Consider the following 16210-nt stretch of genomic DNA (forward strand, 5'->3'; position numbering starts at 1 on the left):
GCGTACGCTGGTGATGTCATGTTGTTTGTGTTTGTAACAGTTAGTACTTATTAGCAGCTGTGAATCAGAGCTTATTTTATGCTTTTGTATGTATGCGTGTCTGTGTTTAAAATGGTTGGGTAGATTGAGGGCAGTCAGAAAAAAGAGCGAGTGTGTTCCCAGGTCTTAAGGTTGTTTGCTGAAGTCACTGGCCAGTGGTTTATGACAGACCATTTTAACGCTCGATTAACAGGTCCAACACAGGCCAGCCGGCCCTGGTTAACCAACCCCACTGATTTCAGGACATTCTCCTCTCTCTGGGAGCCACACACACATATACACATTACAAAGTTCTCTCCTCACCACTGAGCCATTACAGGGAAACATTAATCCTTAAACTTTATGGATGTGATAGATGTTGTCAATGGGTTATGCAACTGCTATATCTTAAATATTGACACACACAAACACACACACACACACACACACACACACACACACACACACACACACACACACACACACACACACACACACACACACACACACACACACACACACACACACAAATAGATCCTACATATACAATGGTGGAAAATAAACAAAAACTATAACTTAAAATGCTACAAAACAATGATTGATTTTTAGATTTCCCAAATTCCATTTTGGTCTGTTTTGAAGCAGTTGCAAGCTAAAGCATTGACATGTTTTATAAACATGAAATATTTGCTCCATCCCATTACATGGAAATAATTGCATTATTTCTATTCAAACAAGAAAGAAAAGCAAGAATTTATATTGCCCATTTTAACACTCAGTTATTACATATGGCATAACAGACATTAAAAAGGAATTGCAGCAGAATATATGTTTTCTCAGCACATTACTGGAAATGAATGTTTGGACAAAATGTAATCCAGCAGCTATTTACCATGATGAATATTAAGACAAGAATTTAGATTATCTGTCAGCATCTGTCCAGCTGACAAGCAGTCGTTATTCTGGGACTATGATGCTGCCACTCCTAGATGACTGTGGTCACTGGGAGTTTGTTTGGTCCTCTCCAGTATCTTGATGACTGCTCGGGCCTATTCATTGGCAAGCTCTAAGATCTTAATGGGACTCTTATTTAATGTTTCTCAAGTTAAGCATCAACTTTAGGGCAAATGCACAGTGAATTACCTGCTACAGGTGGTCTACAGTCAAAAACATTTTTTACATACATGTACATCTTTTAATACTGATTCCTCATACTTTTTCTACATTTGGGTGATGAATGTAATATATCAAATTAATTCATACTATATTGAATTTACTCTGCTACTGTTTAATTTCTGTGTACAGTGTTTCATCAAAGACTTAAATATTTCTATATTTGTGGCCTAATTGGCAGTTGCATTGTACAAATCATTATGAAAAAAACTAAATAAACGTACAGTGTAATACCAATATACAGTATTTTACCTGCTATAGGTAATCAATATCTACACAATTTTGATCAAATAAAAATTCACTAATATCTATTCCTTATATAGGGATAATTAGGGCATTTACAATTAATTTAGATGTAAGATATAACCAAAACATATAAAAACACAAGGTGTTATTAAAATAAAAAAAATGTTAATGAAGTGCCCTGGTTCTGCTTGATCAATATGAGCAAGAAGACAATATCTGAAAAAATTATAAATTAGATTATGTTCATAAGGCATAGTTATAGGTTATGCATTATGTTAGATGTGTTTGTTGTCTATATAACATGCATGTGCTAACATTTAACCTTGATGTATTTAAGTGTATTTGATGTCATTAATAATACTAATAACGTCACAGTCTTTGGGCTTTGGGGGGCACAGATCCCAACAGGTAGGCAGGTCGTGACGTAGGCTGCCACCAGCCAGCCCTCCTCCTCCCCCATCCCCATCCCTACCCCCACCGTCCCGCCTGTCTCCCAGTTGCGTTCGCCGCTGTCCTGTCTAGCTGCCCGGTGTCTGCTCCGCCGCTCCGCGCTCTGCGGCTCTCACCCCACCCCTAACCCGAAAACTCTGCCTCCTCGTTTACCTCCTCCGGCTCCTGGACCCCCCTCCACCCGGTGAATGCACCAACGCCGAAAACATGACGGGCATCGCCGCCGCTTCTTTCTTCTCTAATTCTTGCAGGTTCGGGGGCTGCGGTCTCCAGTTCGAGTCTCTCGCCGAGCTCATCGTCCACATCGAGGACAATCACATCGGTGAGTCGGGCAAGAGGGGGGAGACGGAGCTAGGCAGCTAGCTGGTATTAGCTAGCTGCCTAGCTAGTTAGCTGAACGCAAATAGACTCGGCTTTGCATTCCGCTATTCCTGCTGCTCGCTCTCCGTCGATGCTCGTCGGAGTGCGAGTTATTCAGCAACATTCGACTTTACTTCCTTGGAAAATACTGCTTCTCTGTATAATAAGTTACCGGCTTGTTTTATTTTGCATTAGCCATGATAGTTACCTTTTGCAGCGGCAACTCGACTTCGAGGGCCGCGTAGGTCTCATAGGTGTAACTAGCATTCCGACCAGGCAGCGGTTTCACAGCTAACATTGCTGAAGAGTCGGTGTGTTTACGTTTTCAGGCCTGATGCCGTGCAGCCGGAGCTTTTCTCACACGGCTTGTGTATTGAGCTGCTTGACGCTTTTGTCACCTCAGGTGTCTCAACGCATCGAGACATCACCTTTTGCAGTGCTTTCTGATATGTTGATGTCACTTAATTACTGTGACCCCATACTGAACCAATTTGTGGCAGACATGCAATGAAACAATTATATTATCTTCCACGTGCACAAGCTTCAACTTGTTGCACCTATATATATATATATATATATATATATATATATATATATATATATATATATATATATATATATATATTTTCTTTTTTTTTTTTTTTCGTATATTTAATCTAACGGTAAACCCCCTGATAACTATCACCTGGTATGTAGCTAGACTCAAAATCAGTTTACCCACAGTTTGACAAACACCATCGTTGGTGGGAATAGTATGAAATGAACGAAACAAGTTATTACCTATAGGTAATAAATACAGAATGCTGTAGTAAACACATATTTATTGGTGGTAGGCTAATTGATAAAATTTATCAACATAGATGCAGGCACAGTAAATAACATATTAGTAAGTCATTATAGCATTGCCTAGTTTTTGATGTGTGAGTGCTCCTTTGCTATTGACCTTATCTAACTGGGAAAAGCATTCCCATGTAGTCTAACTACTACCATGCAATGTAATGCTTGTTAAATATTTAACACTTTTTAAAGCACAAACAGTTCAAATGCTTGCTTCTGTTTTAACACAAAGCCATCCACTCAGGCAGATAAACCTATAATCCACCATAGCAAATTAGATGAATCTAGGGAGTTGTGATCCACCCAAACACAGGTTGATGTGGGCTAATCATTATTTGTGGCGTGTATCCATCCTCAGGAGGCTGTTTGAAGCGGGTGAGGCGGTGGGGTTGAATGGATGCTTCATTGAGCCAGTCTCCATGGCAACTGACTGTCTCCAAAGGGGTTGGGGCAGTATATTGGCTGAGTTATTTCACACCTGCTGTCTCACTAACAAAGAGCGCTCCCGAGCAGCCAGCTGTGGTGAGGACACCTGACGCGTGATGTCACATCAAATGTGGGACAGGATTCATGTGCTGTTGTTTAAAAAAGGGGTCAAGTTTGGTGTGACTGTGTTTGTAGGTGAGGAGAAAGTGGAGCGGTGTGATGATAGTGTTTTGGACCGCTCTTCATCCTAGAATATGCTCAAATGGATCACTTGTAAATTAACCAAAGAGGGGGGAAATTAACACTGTGAATGGCCATTTGATTTTTTTACACCATATATGTTGTTGTGACAATTACCCCAAACCAACCAGTAAACAAATTTAAAAGGATTAAAGGATTTAAACTGACAGAAATTCAAGAACCGACCGTCCTTTCAATCACACAGTCAAAACCCCACACTGATATATGCCCCATCTGGCTCTTAGCTTGACCTTTGACCCCAACAATCAGCTGAGCAGAAAGGCTACCAGTCAGATCACTCGGATTAATGAGTTTCCCCTCTGCTCGCTTTATTCCGCGGCTGGTCATCAGCAGCGTCAAGATCACACAGTCTAATCAATACCGCTCCTAGATCAGTTACCACAGGGACAAGTGTGACAGATGGAGGAGATTGAGGTGTGGGAGAGAAAAGGGGGATAGTGGCATTACGCTTTGACTCCCCTTTTAGTTTTGAAATGGGGCATCAGTGTGCGATCGTCAATCAATCAAAAGGATAAGCTAATTTGATCCTCCTACGTCAGATGAGCTGTTTGAGGCTTTGCAGATGACAGATGGCCTTGATTGTGGTCTATCATGCAGTGTGCAAACAGATAATGAAAAAAACAGGAACTAACAATAAATCAGATAATCCAGAGGCGACAATTTTGGATTACCAGATTGTGCTATCAGACGTAAACAGCTGTTAAAGTGAGTCATTAGGTCTGGGTCAGGGTCAGAAATCAGTGTAGGCCTATGCTAGAAACTTGGTCATTACTACTGTGCTGCCCTCTTGTGGTAGGACATCCTATGTGCTACAAAAAAAGTCAAATTTTCCTCTTCTGCCTCTGGATTGGCCCCTTGTGTATCTCAATTATCTTATTTTAACTCCTGTCTCATCTGACACAGCACACAATAGCTGGCAGCAAATAAACCAGATGAGCCTGTTGGGATCCTTTCCGTGAGAAAATGAGGTAATATGTGGGTCTTCAGTGCTGACCTCATTCTAGAAGAAAGGATAGCAGCCTTCCAATAACATACCCGCACTGTTTAGATCACAGCTGAATGCAAGAGGAAATGGGTTAGGTGAACTGTGTTTAGTGTGGTGTGTGGTTGTCAGTGGCTTTGTGCCGTGACTGTAGGTAAGGTCTGAGGAATGTAATGATGTCAGGCTAATCTGCCTGTGTGTAGCGCTGTGCTGTATTCCCAACTACACAAGCACATACCTGCCTCTTACCTCAACAATGAGGAGCTGGGAGGGAGGGAGAGGCAGAAAGAGATTACAAGTGGGGAAGAGATTTGAAAGAGAAGGTTAAGAGAGGAAAAATGTGTGGGGGAGCACAGGGAAATCTCAGCCTTGTTTAGACAGAATTTACTTGGGTTTTTGTTCATTTGGATTTGGCTTTATAGCTGAAATCAAAGGACGAGGTGCGACTTGACAAGAGGAGTCCCGTCGTCAGCATTTTATTGTAATAATGCAGTCACTGCTGAAACATGCGGATAATTGACCTACAGTAACTTTGAAATACGTAATCACTCAGCCCACCGGCCAAGTTTGGCTGTATTCCATTATCTGCCTTGGCTCAAAGAAAAGGCAAACACAATATGGTTAAGCAGTTTTTACCTGTCTGTCATTAACAGGTAGGAAACCCCCTTCCCTGCTGTTGTTAGTTTTTTGAGTTAAGATATAATTGCATAGCAGAGGAGGTATTATGTGAATTACCGGAGTGTGTCTTGGCATTAGTTGCTTTGATGTTGCCAGTAGGTCTGAGCATTAATTGACTTTCAGGTGAAATCATTTTGTGGTGCATATGATCTTCAAAGCTGAAATGATTAGTCAATTAAAAGACGAGCTGATCGACAGAAATAACCGTTGAATCATTGAAATTATTTTTTTTTTTAAAGGAAAATTGCAAAAGCTCCACTGTTTCCAGCTTCTCAGATGTGAAGATGTGCTGCTTTTCTTTGTCTAACATGATAGTAAAAAATTAATAGTCAATTATAGAGCGTGGTCTCACTCTATCTGTAAAGTGTCCTGAGATAACTCCTGTTGTGATTTGACACTATAAATGAAATGGATTTGAATTGAATATCTTTGAGTTTTCGACAGGGGGCCAGACAAAACAAGGCACTTGAAGCTGTCCCCGGCTTTGACTCTGGGAAACTGTGGTTGGCATTTTTCGGACATTTCATAGTCTAAAAGTAAAATCAAGAAACGTAATAATTATCATGGATTTGCAAACCCAACTGTATATGTATATTTTAACTTTTTGCCTTTCACAAGGAGAGTTTGGTCTCATGCGTATAACAGCGGAGCACATGTTCATTTGATTGTTTTGTATGTGGGCTGCAACTAACAATGATTGTTAATTGTTGATCCAGTCATTTTTTGATTGATCACGGATTATTTGTTTGGTCTATGAAATTGTACAGAATACTAAAAACTAAACTAACTAAAGTCCACGTTGACGCCTTCGTTCTGTTTTGACCTACCAACAGACCAAACCCCCAAAATATTTATAGTTTACAGTGATGTAAAACAAGCTTGTAAGACAAGCTGCAATTCTTCACAACCGAGGAGATAAAACTATGAAATCTTCAGCAATTTTTTTGCTTAAAAAGCACTTTAATAAAAAATTGATAATCAAAATATTTGCTGATACATTATCTGTCGACTAATTAAGATAAACTAAACCATATAGCCCAGCCCTAGTTGCCAGATGGTTTCTCATCCCACTTTCTGAGGTGTGAGACGGGAAGGGGCGTGTGTTTGTGAATATAAGAGAGTGTGTTCACCATACTTCCTAAATGACCTGTCAGGGTGTAGCGGAGCAATTAGTGGATCGGCATCCCAAACTGGAAACTACAGGCCCTCTCTTTTCACGCTACACATACATCCGCATACACACAGTGACACAGATTGCCTTTCGGAAGTCGCAGGGCCCAAACAGCCCACCAAGCACTGAGAAGTGTAATTACAGAGAAGTTTGCCTTTTTCCCCCACCCATATCCCCCCTGCTCCTCCTCCTCCTCTCCTCTCCCTCCATCCGGTTGCCTGCTGCTCTAGAAACACGTTAAAATGCTCTCTGTGGCTTAATTAGCAGTCTGCAAAACAAGCCATGCATTCTTGGCCTGGCTTCAACACATACACACATGTAAAGACACACGCACAGACCTATACACGTGCACATTCACTGAGGACACATGCACACAGTGTGTATTCAGCAGGGGGCAGCAGTGTACTGCTGGTGAGAGATGGATGTCTGTGTTGAAATGAGTGAAGCAGCAGTTGATTGGTTGCTGCTTTTAATGACAGGAATGCTAATTAGGGATATATTTGTAGACCCTCAGGACTCTAAAATGTCTCAGACATGCAGCACACATTCACTGAAACATATACACACACACACACATGCAGATACAAAACACAGAGAGTAGGCTGCAGGCAATGCGCCGTGTAGGTTAAATGTAAAACTTGCGAATGAAATCAGTGAAAATTGATATTCATGTAGCTTAGCTGTGTGTGTGTGTGTGTGTGTGTGTGTGCGTGCGTGCGTGTGTGCGTGTGTGTGTGTGTGTGCAGATCCCCTCCTGCTCCAGAGGCAGGATCAGCAGTGTATTAGCTTCCTGTCCTGCTAGGTGAGCGGAAGTCATAAAGCCAGTGAACATTGACTCCAGCTTTCTCTCTGCACCTGGCTAACTCCATTTCCACCAACACCCTGCCCCCTTCTCTACACACACATGTACACACTTACCTCATCTTGATGCAAAAACCTGAACTCCTTGTACATCCCAAGTATGAACTCTGGCATTTCTTTTTCTGGTTCTTGTTCTTTTATACCTGGCTGTCAAACATTTGCCTAAATGGCATTTAACTTCCTGCCACTGTTACAGTGTTTTTTTTATATCCTACCATATAGAAGTTGGCCTCCTGGTTCATTATTGCAGACGGATGATTAGTTGATTAATCAATTAGGCCTACTCTCTGTTAAGGAAAAACTCAGGAGCAGCACAACTCATTTCAAGGTTCGGGAGACTTTGATGACTCACACAGGAGCATTTAATGAATTCCCAATTGAGGAGCGAATTAAGCAGGCGGTACAGTTTAACCACGATCGTGTCGTACCGTCCCAACTCTCTGAAGTTTCTGTCTTCCTGAAGGCGTATTTAAACTCGTGCTGGTGTTAAGTTTAGCTGAACCTTATGGGTAAGATATTATGGGCGCCCAAATATCTCAGCACGGACAAAATGTGTTATGTGTTTAGTTTTACTATGGTCTTGTCAGGCTGAGCAGCACTGTCTTATCACACTGCTCTTACGTCTCCTGTCTTCCATGGAGGCACAAAGTTGAACAACTCCTCTGGGTTATGGGGTTATGTTGGACACTGACCTGAAGGAGACCGGAGGGACCACTGTCTCAACCTACCTAGCATAAGTTCGTAAGTTGGAAAGTCCACCACACTTTCTCGACAGAACATTTATCAACAACATTTTTGATAACCGATTGTTGGAAGTGACTTATCAAGAGAAAATACCAAGCATTCAGTTGCTCCAGCTTCTCAAATGTCAGGATTTAAGTAAAGGAAGGGGAATGAAGCTTGAGGGCTACATTACAGTCAGGTGATACATATAAACAAGCATGAAATGCCCTAGCCTTTTGAGCCCTATTATATTTCCCCTTAATACATTTTTCTTGTTCTTAAATATCCTCAGAATATCTCAGTAGTGATCCATATTATATCATCATCACTTTATATCAAATATAATGACAAAAATAATCACACTCAGTGGTTTTAAAGAAGCCAGACTTCAGGGTGCTGCTAGCTCTCATTGTCATGTTCGTGACTCAGCCTCAGGTGGCGTAGGTCGCGTTATGCGTGTGCTTATGCATGTGCAGAGAGCTCTGGTCCCTACATCTGAGCAGCAGGTAGGATTATTAAGGCTCAGCTATAAAATACTGTCAAAGACCACCTCTGTGGACCACCTCAGATGTGTTTGTGTGTGTGTGTGTGTGTGTGTGTGTGTACGTGTGTGTTTTTAATGATGCATGCTCCTGCTATCTTTTATCCTCACCTAGCATATTCAATGTTTTTACATATACTCAAATGTATAAGACTCTGGTCTACACAGCAGCAGCAGTAGTGTGCATTTTTTTCTAGGTTGTTTTTCGTGTTTGCTGGTCTCCTTGGTGTTCTCCCTCACTGTGGGAAGTCTGCATTCTTCTTTAATGATGAGGTGTGGAAGCCTGAAAACTAAAAGGCTAAGACGGCCAACACGCAAACACACACACACAGGATTAGTTGGAGGAAGTGTCCAGGAGTATGTAGTTAATTGTTGCTCAGAGATGATCCAATTCTTAGATCGGAATTGCAGTACATCTGCTAACCATTACACACACACACACACACACACACACACACACACACACACACACACACACACACACACACACACACACACACACACACACACACACACACACACACACACACACACACACACACAGCCATGCATGCCATGGCTTAAACCTACCAGTTTTTAGTTTAGTGTGGATCACGCTGAATGTTCCCCCTGTTGAACACTTGATGGCACTGGTACTTCACAGATGCACCCACCCGCAGTGTTTTCATGCACACTTGCTCCTGTTTTCCAGGGGGTGGGAGGTGGGGCTTTGAAGTTAACACTGCTTCCCTCAGGCAATGCAAGTTGCCTACTGTAGTGTTACTGACCTAGCAAGTCAACTGGAAAAAGCGTGTGTGTGTTTCGGGTAATACACTGTGTACATTCATCACAGCCTCCAAGTCGCTTTTTCACTCTTGGACAAATTTCTTCTTTGCCACATTCAGACGATTCAGATGATTAATCAGCCTCTGGTCAGTTTGGGAAAGGCATTCGTAGTAAATTAGAGACGGCTTGGCGTTGGCGTAATAATGTGCCACTTATGAAAGTATCTGAAATGTATCTGCACGGTCTAGCATATTATGGACTGATACAGAGAACGCAGTGTGTCAGAAACAGCCAGTAATCTATTAGCCAGTCTGGCAGGAAGAATAGATGTATGAGTCAGCTACATACTAAGAGTATTCACACAACATTTTCCCTCCACAGAGAGCAGTGATTAATCTGAAATGTCTCTTTCTCTCTTCCAGACACAGATCCACGGGTCCTGGAGAAGCAGGAGCAACAGCAGCCCACTTATCTGGCCTTAAGCTACATCAACAGGTATACACACACACACACACACAACCAAAGGTGTCCTTCTGAGTGCAGCATTGCTCCACCAGTAAAAGTCTGTGTGTGTGTGTGAGTGTGAGTGTGCGTACATGTGGCTTGCGGAGAGCAGCTCAAATGACTGTCTTCCCATAGTCACAGCAGTGACTCATCCACAGACAAGCACAGAAAACCACACAAGACAATCACTCCTGACTCCCTGCACTGCAAACGGCACAGCCAAAGGCGGCCTTTCAGGAATATTGCATGTGTGTGTTTTTGTGTGGTGAACCGATGTGTCACGTCTCACTTAATGACCCATTAAATCAGCCCAAGACACAACTTCGAGAAAGATAACGGTAAAACAGAGAGAGCTAGGTTTGTTTACGATGGTAATTGTTCAAGTGTCGAGGTTGTAAATGTCACTCGTGTTTACTGTACAATGTCGAGATGACTGTATATTTAAATGGGCTTCATTCAGCAGCTCAATTATGTCTTGTCAAACCTCAGACTTCCCTCTCATAGCACCAGTGCACAGAACAGCCATAATTAGATGAAACCGTAAATGCTCCCATTATAGCAAGAAATAACACTATAGAACGCTAAAAAAGGACAAACAAAAGTAAAATATAAATCAAACTACAGTACATCAAGTTTATTAAAGTATAATTCCTGTTAATCACAACTGAACTGGGGTCATATTTCTGTAGTTTTGACCATCGTTCTCTTCAGTAATGATAGCTAGCTGGCATGTCTGTGTGTTCCAAGATCTCAGGAATTACTTTGGTCAGTATAATGCCTCCATTTATAAGGTGCTCAAGTTGACATCCCCATAGATCAGATGGGAGGTTTGTTGGTAAAAATTATATTCAGGGCCTGTGTACCCCCACACCCCCCCCACCCCTCCCTCCCTCTCCCCTGTACACAGGTTCATGACAGATGCGGCCCGCCGGGAGCAGGAGACCATGAAGAAGAAGGTTACGCCCAAACTGTCCCTGTCCATCACTGGTGGAGTGTCCAGGAACAGCACAGCCACGCCTCCTCGCCAGACCAGCGGTAACCTGACGCCTCCCGTCACGCCTCCCATCACCCCCTCCTCCTCCTTCCGCAGCAGCACCCCAACAGGTATGACAGGTGTGTGTCGAAATGTGTGTTTGAGACAGAGAAAGACGGATTGCTTGAACATGTGGAGTGATGGAGGTGATGAAACAGTGACTAATGCAAATGAACCCTTCTGGCAGTAACAGAAGCAGCTCAGAGTGATGATTGCACCATCAGGAGCCCATTTATCAAATTCTGACTTCATACTCTCTACCATTATAAGGCTTAGGCGCAGCACCCAAGCCGTTTTGGGCACCACCTAAGCCAAATGAATGTAACAAAATTATTTTTCTCAGATCTAATGGTTGTAGTTGGTTCCCATTGGACTTCTTTAGCAAGTTTTTTTCTTTAAGCTTTTTGAGTGTTATTTATTTATCTGCTCTAGCTTTTCCAACGTTTTAGACCCATATATGTATGGTAGAAATAATAATAATGGTCCAAAGTTATGTAAAATTGCATTTTTTTTATTGTAAAACTAAATTTTTTTTATTGGGAGGATTCTAAGGAAAACTGTAAAAAATGCATGACCAAATGGAATGTTATGTAATTGAATGGAAGTAATTGAATGTACATTTAATTGAATGTAAATCACTTTTATACAATCATTTTGTGATGGATCTCATTTTTTTTTTTTTCTTTTCCTTTTTGAATCATGAAGAAAATGGAAACTGGAAAAAGCTAAAAACCCCCAACCACTGTCTACTGCTCCTGCTGCTGCTCGGTGTGTGTGTGTGTGTTTGTGCGTTGGCTTTGGTGGCTCCTGCAGTGAGCAGACCAGTCAACACTCTGCTAATTACATAGCAGATGTCACGCTGTGTGTTCGCATGGGGCCGTGTGTTGCACAGCCCAGAAGCAGATGTCCAATTCCAGCCCAAATGGTTTCAAACATAGTGTTAGGTCTGGGCTTACACACCAGCATGGCTACACATCAGCATGGCTACACACACACACACACACACACACACACACACACACACACACACACACACACACACACACACACACACACACACACACACACACACACACACACACACTCTTTCGACATGTGCCAGGGTGCCATCCATTTCCTCATGCTGAGGTGCAGCATTTCCTGTGAGATGGTGGGGGGTCAGTGGGACTTTATGTGTGTTTGTTTGTTTGTGTGTGTGTGTGTGTGTGTGTGTGTGTGTGTGTGCAAGCATGTGAGTGGAAAATGTTCTACACTTAGCAAAGCACTTTTTCCAGGCTGAGCAATGGGGATCACTCCCACTTAATGATCTCTTTCTCAGTGCCAACCCCTGCATTTTGACTCACAGAAGCACATACACACACACACGCACACCACTGCTGTTTTGTCTGAACAGTGCTTTCAGTGACATGTGGTTTGCTAATGCATTCAAACAGCAGCAGAAAAAAAGCAGCAGAAAAGGTTTTAATAATAAGTCACATATCATTTCTGTTTGGTAAATTCCCACGGCAAGATGTATTTTTGGGCATGACGCGTTAGCATTTTTATTTGTCCTGCGTGTCTCCATTGTGCCTCCAGGCAGTGAGTATGATGAGGAGGAGGTAGACTACGAGGAGTCGGACAGCGATGAGTCGTGGACCACAGAAAGCGCCATCAGCTCTGAGTCCATCCTCAGCTCCATGTGCATGAACGGGGGAGAGGAGAAGCCGTTTGCCTGCCCCGTCCCCGGCTGTAAGAAGAGATACAAGGTAATTCCATACCAGAGGACTGAGAAGTCAGCCCCAGCTACACAGCTGTAGGACACTGTAGCTTTTGTCTGAGAATAACGTGTCTGGACATAATATTTAAAAAAAAATAGCACATAATAAATGCAAGATGTCGTGGTTGGAGGCGGTGATAAAAATATCATGGTATATTTGCAGCTGGTAACAAAAACCTCATTCAACTTGTAGTCCCTGCTCTTTAAATGATCAACAGTGTGGGAACATTCATCTGTTATAGCCTTTTCAGACCAAAACGGTGTCGTGTGATAAAGTCACATTTGCTGTTGATCTGAATGGGTCAACATGTGTTATCCAACCTGACTTTACCCCGCAGTTTGTGACCAGGGTTTGGTGTAGGTCAGACATTGTTCAGCCTTCATATAAAATGGCAAAAAAAAGGGGTTTCTGTAATAACTTTACTTTAAAAGTTACTGTAGAATTACTATATAGTTATCAGTAATCAGTAGTAATTTAATTTAGAATAATAATAATAATAATAATAATGGACTCTAGGAATATTAGCAACTGCCACGGCAAAAGCTAATGGGCATCCAATAAAACTAAAAGTAAAATGTGAAAAAATAAACAATACAATGATTCTAAAGCTATAATCACACTATAATAGATGTTGTCGGTGATCTCAAGCCCTACAAATCCTAAATTCTGCTGCTCTCAATCTCTAAAATCTAAAAATGTTTGTTTAATGTGACTTGTTGAATTTATATTTCATAAGGAACACTTTAGCAAAACATTTGGCAAGTAGCTAACTATGTTAAGCAAATACGCAAATTGGGATTTGTCGAAGATCAGGTTTGGATTCCTAATCTGTGTTGAGGCTACTGCCGGTTAGCGTAGCGAGTTGCAGCGACCAATAAGCGATCAACCTGTATAAAAGGGTCGTACACAGGCTGTAAATTGCATGGTCAACATTCCCTGTCACACATGGGCTTTGTGTGTAAAAAATAAATAAAAAAAAAGGGTGCTTGTAACCCTGCTTCCCTTGTTATAATGCATCTCGACTTCCCTGTCTCTTCAGAATGTGAACGGTATCAAATACCACGCCAAGAATGGCCACCGCACACAGATCCGTGTGAGGAAACCCTTCAAGTGTCGCTGCGGCAAGAGCTACAAGACCTCGCAGGGCCTGAGACACCACACCATCAACTTCCACCCACCTGTCTCCACCGAGATCCTGCGCAAGATTCAAGGCTAGAGCCCGGCTCACACCAATCACTACCCCAAACACAGCCCTATCCTGACTCTCCTTTCCCTGACCCTTTTGTACCAATCCCGCACACTACAGAATCAAGTGCGTGCTTTAAGTTGTTTTCATTTTTTTTTCTTCTTCATCTTTTTGTTTGGATGTTACAATTGTTTTTCTTCTATCCATGTTATATCACTTGTATTTTTTTGGAGAAAAAGAAAATGTATCTTTGTAGTATTTTTTATTGTTGTACATTTGCACATTAGTACATGCTATCACGTTATTTTTTTCTCTATTGTTTGACTTACATAAGGTGCTAACTGTAAAAAACAGACAGAAAAGACTAAAAACAAACGATATGGAAGAGGAGGGGGAAATGTAAAACAGAAGTGCAACCACGCCCTGCCCCTTTCCCCTGCTCGTCTTTGAGTGGGATGAAGTTGACATTAGTGCTGATCTGAGTTCAGAAGTCGTTACACTCCCTTTCCATTAGCTGCAGAGAGTTTGCTGAGCTTAGATCTGTGCCTTCGCTGTAACTTCAGGGGGTTTCAGTGTGAGAGTTAAGTTATACTTTAAATAGATATATTGATATATAAACAATAGACAGATATGTATGTGTACATAAAAATATATAAAGGTATTCATGAGCATATACATAAATAGTTACACTTTATTTTCAAGCTTTATTTTATATATATCTGTCAGTGTTTTTCTTTCTATGTATCAGTAAGTGTTCCTTTCATTCCTTATTTGCTGAGACGGCCAGTTTTGTCACCTCAGAGGTCCAGCTGGCTGACTTTAGGTTCGGAGAGTTTTCTCTCACCACACCCTAGAGATAAGGAGCCAAAACGCCTTTCGGTTTGACTCTGACTCGCGTGCAATGTTTGACTGTTGATCAGTTAGGGCTGCTCAGCGCTCAATGTATTGAACATGGCCTGGGCCAACAATCCATATTTTACACATTTCATCCCAGCGAAAAAGCCATCCATTTATTTCATATTTCCAGTGTTTCCACATTCAGAGTGCCAGAGCTGTGTTCAAGAGACTTAGCCGTGAAAGCAGGTTAAGCATCATACTGTATTCCAGTTGCCAAGATCTTTGTTGTTTTGTTTATTTTTTCCATGATGTTGCCAACAGCTCTCCACTGCCAAACATTGACCATACCATGTGCCTGATGAGGGGTGAGGGGAGGGGGAGGGGGAGGGGGTATAGGGAGTTGTAATTGTTTCACCCTGGAGGTCGCCAAACGTGTGGCAATGATTTTCTCTTCATCAAGCCTCCAAAATGTGCAGATGAGTGGATGTACATCGACTGAATGTTTCCATGCATGCTTTCTGTGTCATACTGAGAGGAATAATGTGTGAAAAAAAGATTTGTATTTGAAAGAGATTACCATCTACAACCTGTCACTTGTGTGTGTTGTAGACAAGAGCATTCTAGTTTATTCTATTGTGTGTGTGTGTGTGTGTGTGCGCGTGCATGTGTGTGTGCGCGCGTGCGTGCATGTGTGTGTGCGCGCGTGCGTCAGCTCCATGCGTGTCTGTTTTTTCAGCAGTATCCAAGTCATCAGCCTATAGAGTGTAACTGTATTCTGTGTGTTTCAGTGCTCGGATCTGTTGTGTTGTCTGTGCCAGGCCGCTGGTTTGACTCCTGTGGAGCAGGATGGCCGGCAGTGTTTCATGTAGTGTAGCAGTGGCCAACTTGTTGCCCCTGACTGGGATTTCATCATTCATTGCCTCTAAGAAAAACAAGGGCGGTGCGGTGCCGCCGCCGCGTGCCAAGACACATTGATTCATGCCATCGTTTTCCTCATCATGCACAAAGTTTCTAATCTGCAGAACGCTCAAAGCATGAGCTTCTTCTCTTTTGATGGTACAGTGACCTCTGACATGCACACACCCTCCTGTCCTCCAAGCTGCTGTTGCCATGGAAACCACAGTGTTACAATGGCAAAGATACCTTTTATCCTGGTATTTGTTAATTTAATTTATTTAGGAGGTTAAACATAAATTATTTAACCCCCTTAATTTTTGGTAATATCCTGTTTATCCGATTATAGCAATTACCACGCGCCTGGACTGTAATCACAATGCCTTTAAGCGCGCTAGCCCAACAAATGCCAAATGCCTGAAAGACATCCACGTCTATTCTGAAGCCTCAACACGTGCAAGTGAACCAAGAGCTCTAAAATCTTCGTCTCAGTTTCAGAGTACATCT

The 16210-nt window shown here is 42.2% G+C and overlaps 1 protein-coding gene across 1 annotated transcript; it reads left to right on the forward strand.

The window, feature by feature from the left end:
- Positions 1–1907: 1907 nt before the first annotated feature.
- Positions 1908–14579, forward strand: jazf1a (JAZF zinc finger 1a). The gene is made up of 5 exons (XM_039819518.1): positions 1908–2209; positions 9915–9987; positions 10904–11100; positions 12605–12774; positions 13826–14579. The coding sequence occupies exons 1-5, from the start codon at positions 2095–2097 to the stop codon at positions 14000–14002; spliced, it is 732 nt and encodes a 243-aa protein (XP_039675452.1). The 5' UTR covers positions 1908–2094; the 3' UTR covers positions 14003–14579.
- The last annotated feature ends 1631 nt before the right edge of the window (positions 14580–16210 follow it).

Source organism: Perca fluviatilis, chromosome 13, assembly GCF_010015445.1.
Source record: "Perca fluviatilis chromosome 13, GENO_Pfluv_1.0, whole genome shotgun sequence".
Lineage (NCBI taxonomy): Eukaryota > Metazoa > Chordata > Actinopteri > Perciformes > Percidae > Perca > Perca fluviatilis.

What these genes read in the sequence shown, in the direction of transcription:
- jazf1a (XM_039819518.1), top strand. Translation starts at nt 2,095, where the DNA reads ATGACGGGCATCGCCGCCGCTTCTTTCTTCTCTAATTCTTGCAGGTTC. An exon ending in CATCGAGGACAATCACATCG is followed by an intron (nt 2,210 to 9,914) that starts GTGAGTCGGGCA and finishes TCTCTCTTCCAG; the next exon opens with ACACAGATCCACGGGTCCTG. An exon ending in GCTGTAAGAAGAGATACAAG is followed by an intron (nt 12,775 to 13,825) that starts GTAATTCCATAC and finishes CTGTCTCTTCAG; the next exon opens with AATGTGAACGGTATCAAATA.